A 4,993-nucleotide genomic window follows, 5' to 3' on the forward strand; every position below is an offset into this window, starting at 1 on the left:
TTTTTTTTTTAGTTTCACACTTAATTTTTTTTTTTGTTTGTTATGTTTATATTTGCAAATATGTAAATTGAAGGGAAAAAAAAAAAAAAAAATAATATTTAATACACATGTATGCATTACAGTGTAAATGAATATTTGTTTGGTTTAAGAAAATAAAAAAAATTAAAAATAATAAATAATTTTCTAATAATGGACAATTATATTGAGATGAAATCAAATGTATTAAACAAACAATATGATATTTCTAAAATACAAAATGAATATGATGAAACGTTGTCAATATATTCTATTGATGATAAATATTCGGAAGATGATATGTTAAACAATTATGAAAAGACAAGTGATATTGAACAAGATTATATGTACCAAAAAATAAATACAGATAATATAGATAATAGTGAATATGAAGATACTAATATAAGTATCTTTAATTATATATATGAAATGATAACAAAAAAAAATGAAATGAGAAAAGAACAAATGAAATTGACACTTTTTAGTATAAATCGATGTGTAGATTTTTTTAATGATTTTTTATTTCTTATAAAAGTTTTTTATGAAATGAAAATATCAGAAAATTCTAATATGTTAAATCATAATATATATAAACTTTTATTTTTATGGCTTTTATTTTTATATGTTACATCCTTTTTTACTTTTTATTTCCGTAAATATTATATTATGAATTTAATACCAGAAAAACATCATAACTTATTTTCTTTATTTAAAGTTTTTAATGAAATAAAAACAATGCACCCCAAAAACATTTCAGTATTATATTTTTATGATCGTATACAAAGAACATACATAGTTATAAATAAATTTTTTGAAGACGTACCTCAATTTTTATTATGTTTGTTGTATATTACGTTGAATGGAAAAGACAAATTTATCATTTTTAATATGTTATATTCAATTATATATTTTGTGATTAATGCAATATATCATGGATTAAATTATCCATTAATGGGAACGCTCAATTTATTTTTCTCAACCTACCTTTTAGAGTTATATATAAATAAATAAAAAAAAAAATAAAGTAGATATATATATATATATATATATATATATATATAATTTTATTATATATATTTTTTTTTTTAGTGACTCGTTTGTTGAATATGACGCAGCTCCTACCAATAAATTTTTTTGTTTATATTCTTTTTTTGGTAATTACACTTGACAAAAATATAAATGATAATCATATATTAAAATAATACCTACACATAAATAAATAAATAAATAAATAAATATATATATATATATATATATTATACTGCCTTTCTCCACTTTTTTGTAGTTTTTTTTATATGGTCACTTCTTGCTTTATCAACCAAAAAACTTGTTAGCTTTTTTTGGGCTCCATGTAATACCAAAAAAAAAAAAAAAAAAATAAAAAAAAAAAAATAATAAAATACCTGAACAATTCATGTGTACATGTAATATTTATTTATATATATAAATTTTTTTTTTTTTTTTTTTTTTGCAGTTATTTATTTTCAATTTTCAATGCTTTTCTTAATTTCAATTATATTTTTCGTGTTTTTTTTATACTTTTCATTTCATGCCAAACAAAATTTTTATTTAAACCCATACTATTGTTTGTAGAGATTTAAAAAGAAATTAAAAACAATTATTAATTTAGTAATAACATTGTAGAATTATGAATATATAAATTTTTTCTTTCATATTATAAAGAAAAAAGAAAATATTAAAATAATTTTAAAGCTCTTTTAAAAAAATGAAAAAAAAAAAAAATGAAAGAAAGTATTAACAGTAATGGCCTAAAATTAATATCTTGATTTTATTAAACTTTAAGAATAATTCTAAATTAGCTAAAATTTTTGAATTACCTACTGTAGGTACATATATATTTTTAACATAAATATAAAATGAATATATAATATATATATATATATATATATATATATATATATATATATATGTATATATATATGTATATATTTTTATAAGTGTCTTCCTAATTTAATATTTAGACACGAATAGTTATATATGGTACATATATAAATATATTCCTTTTTTTATACAGAAATGTCATTCATTTAACAATTAAAAAAAATATATAATAATTTTATTGTATTTATTTATTATTTATTTATTTATTTTTTTTTAATTAATTTGTCTGTTCATACACAAAAAAAAGAAAAAATAATATTATATATATATATATATATATATATATATATAATAAATGAACATTATTAAAATAAAAATTATAGAGTTTATAAATTAAGATATATAATATTTCGCACTGTGTACTGAAATATTTATATCGTGATATCTTAAAAAATAAATGAAATATATATTCTATATAAAATAAACAAAAAATATCAATTGGATTGTATGCTTATAATAAATAAATAAATAAATAAATAAATAAATATATATATATATATATATATATATATATATATATATATATATATACATATATGTATATAATATTTTTGGTTTTATTCAATATAATGTTATGTGTTTTTAATTTTTATATTATTTGATTTATAACGAGGGAAAGTCAATATCATAACGCTTATGATTTTGTTGTAAATGATCACCTCTGTCATATCTTTTTTCATATAGAGAAATATCTCTACAATAATCTAAGTCGTTCATTATGTTTTCTTCATAAAAGGGTTCATATGAATAGTTAATTAAATTATAATTAAAATTAGATGTTGGCAAATTATTGTTTAACATAACATTATTTGTCATTATGTTATTTTGTATCATATTGTTATTTATATGATTAAGTTGATAATTACTGAAATCCATATTTTGCTTGTTATTGTATAAAAGTGCTATATTTGAATCATCCTTCTGAATATTTACATTTGGAAAATATATTGAATTATTCATATTATTCAAATTAATCATACTATTGATATTATTGATATTATTCATACTACTGATATTATTTATTTTTTTTTTTTTATTGGTGTTTTTCTTTTTTTTTCCCTTTGTAACTATTTCATTTGAATTATCTCCATGAGCTGACTTTAATTTATTATCATCAACAATAACATTTTTTGATAGATGTGAATTATTTTTATTATCCATATTATTATTTGTGTTTATATTAATTTGTTTTTTTAAGTGGCTATTATTTTTATTATTTTTATTGTTTGATTGTTTCGAAACTTGAGACATTTTATTGTGTTTTTTTTGTGAATTTTGTTCTGTATTTTTGACGTTATTGATATGATCAAAATTTTGGTTGGTATTCATAATAGAATTATTATGATCATTTTGATTAATATCTTTATATAAACATTTGTTGTTGTTGTTGTTGTTGTTGTTGTTGTTGTTATTATTATTATTATTATTATTATTAAAATGTATATTTTTTTTTTCTTTATTTTTTTGTTTCATTTTATTTGTAGGTTCATTAAAAAAATTTGTATCATTATTTATTTTAAAAGAATTATTATGTTGTTGATTTATTGGTGATTCCATGTGTATATTAAAATTTATATTGTTGTTCATTTTTAATTGTGTATAAGATATATTGTTATTAATAAGATTACCGTTTGTATCATAAATATTTTTATTTTCTGGATAAACAAAATTATATATTGAATGATTATTCATATGTTCTATATTTTTATTTGTATTATTTATGTTATGTATGATATGGTTTTTTGCGTTGTTAAAATTATTTGTGCATTTGTTAAAATTATTTTTTGTTTTATTATAATTGTCAAGTTGTGGAATACATAAAGGAACATTATTATTATTATTATTATTAATATTATTATTATGAATATTATTATTATGAATATTATTATTATTATTGTTATCTTCATTATTTATACCATAATGACCAATCTGTTTGGTCTTCATATTGTTCATTTTATTTTGTGTAGAGTATATATAATTTGTATAAGCTATATGATTATCATGATAATAATATGGGTTATTTAACTTTTCAAGATTAGGTGCGTGGTTATTTATATTACATATAGGAATATTATTTTGTCTATAAATATGATTATATGAATTACTATGATATATATGATAAAAGTTATTGATATATGCATATTGGTTATCTCCATGGTTTATATTATTAATAATATTATTATTTAAATATGTATGATTTAAATTATTTTGTTCTGTTTTCTGAACATTTTTTTGTTTTTTATTAAAATTGGAAAAGATCCTGGCCCTAATTTTGTTGTATTCCTTTTCTCTTTGTTCTAGTGTTTTTTCAGAGCTGCAATTATTATTATTATTATTACTGTTGTAGTTATTATTATTAATGTTATTTTTATTATTATTATTATTGTTATTTCTATTATTATTATAATTGTTGTTATTCTTTAAATTATTTTTATTATTCAGAGTGGTTATATTTTCGTTGTTATACCCTTCATCTTTAATATCATTTCTTTTAAGCAGGGTAATTTTTTTTTTTAACCCATAATTATTACTACAACTATTATTAATATTATTATAATTAATATTATTATTATTATTATTATTTATGTCGTTCATGTTGTTCTCATTTCCTTCTTCATTATAGCTGGAGTCCAAAATATTGTTTGTATCATTTTTTATATTAATAATATTGTCCCTCTCGATGACCTCTGGTTTGTTCATATCCTGTCCGTTATTTTTATCATTAGTTGTATGTATATTTATATGTGTATTATTTATATTTACCTTTTTATGTGTATTTTTTTTTTTTTTTTTTTTTTTGTTTTTCTCTTGATTTTTATTTATATTGTCATTACTCATATGTCCAGATTCATTAGTACCCACTTTTTCAACAGCAGAAATATTTTCTTTTTCATTTATTTTAGTGGAATCATCACATTTATTTATAATATCATTTTCTTCGTTCTTTTCTTTTGATGAATTATTTGGTTTACTTTCGACGATCATTATGTATTTTAAATCGTTTTATTATCAAGTTTAATTTTTTTTATGCTTTCTCATATATTTTTTTTTTTTTTTTAAACCACTTCTTCATATA

At 17.7% G+C, this 4,993-nt stretch overlaps 2 protein-coding genes across 2 annotated transcripts; one reads left to right on the top strand and one right to left on the bottom strand.

The window, feature by feature from the left end:
• Nucleotides 1–189: 189 nt before the first annotated feature.
• On the top strand, nucleotides 190–1,608 carry PRSY57_0217000 (putative membrane protein; the record flags this gene model as incomplete). Its single annotated transcript, XM_012905604.2, has 4 exons — nucleotides 190–1,007; nucleotides 1,105–1,169; nucleotides 1,301–1,366; nucleotides 1,490–1,608. 4 exons carry the CDS (start codon nucleotides 190–192, stop codon nucleotides 1,606–1,608), a joined length of 1,068 nt encoding a protein of 355 aa, XP_012761058.1.
• A 912-nt stretch (nucleotides 1,609–2,520) lies between these two features.
• PRSY57_0217100 (hypothetical protein) lies at nucleotides 2,521–4,902 on the bottom strand (the record flags this gene model as incomplete). Its single annotated transcript, XM_012905605.2, has 1 exon — nucleotides 2,521–4,902. One exon carries the CDS (start codon nucleotides 4,900–4,902, stop codon nucleotides 2,521–2,523), a length of 2,382 nt encoding a protein of 793 aa, XP_012761059.2.
• Between the last annotated feature and the right edge of the window lie 91 nt (nucleotides 4,903–4,993).

Source organism: Plasmodium reichenowi, chromosome 2 (genome assembly GCF_001601855.1).
Source record: "Plasmodium reichenowi strain SY57 chromosome 2, whole genome shotgun sequence".
NCBI classification, from domain to species: Eukaryota; Apicomplexa; class Aconoidasida; order Haemosporida; family Plasmodiidae; genus Plasmodium; species Plasmodium reichenowi.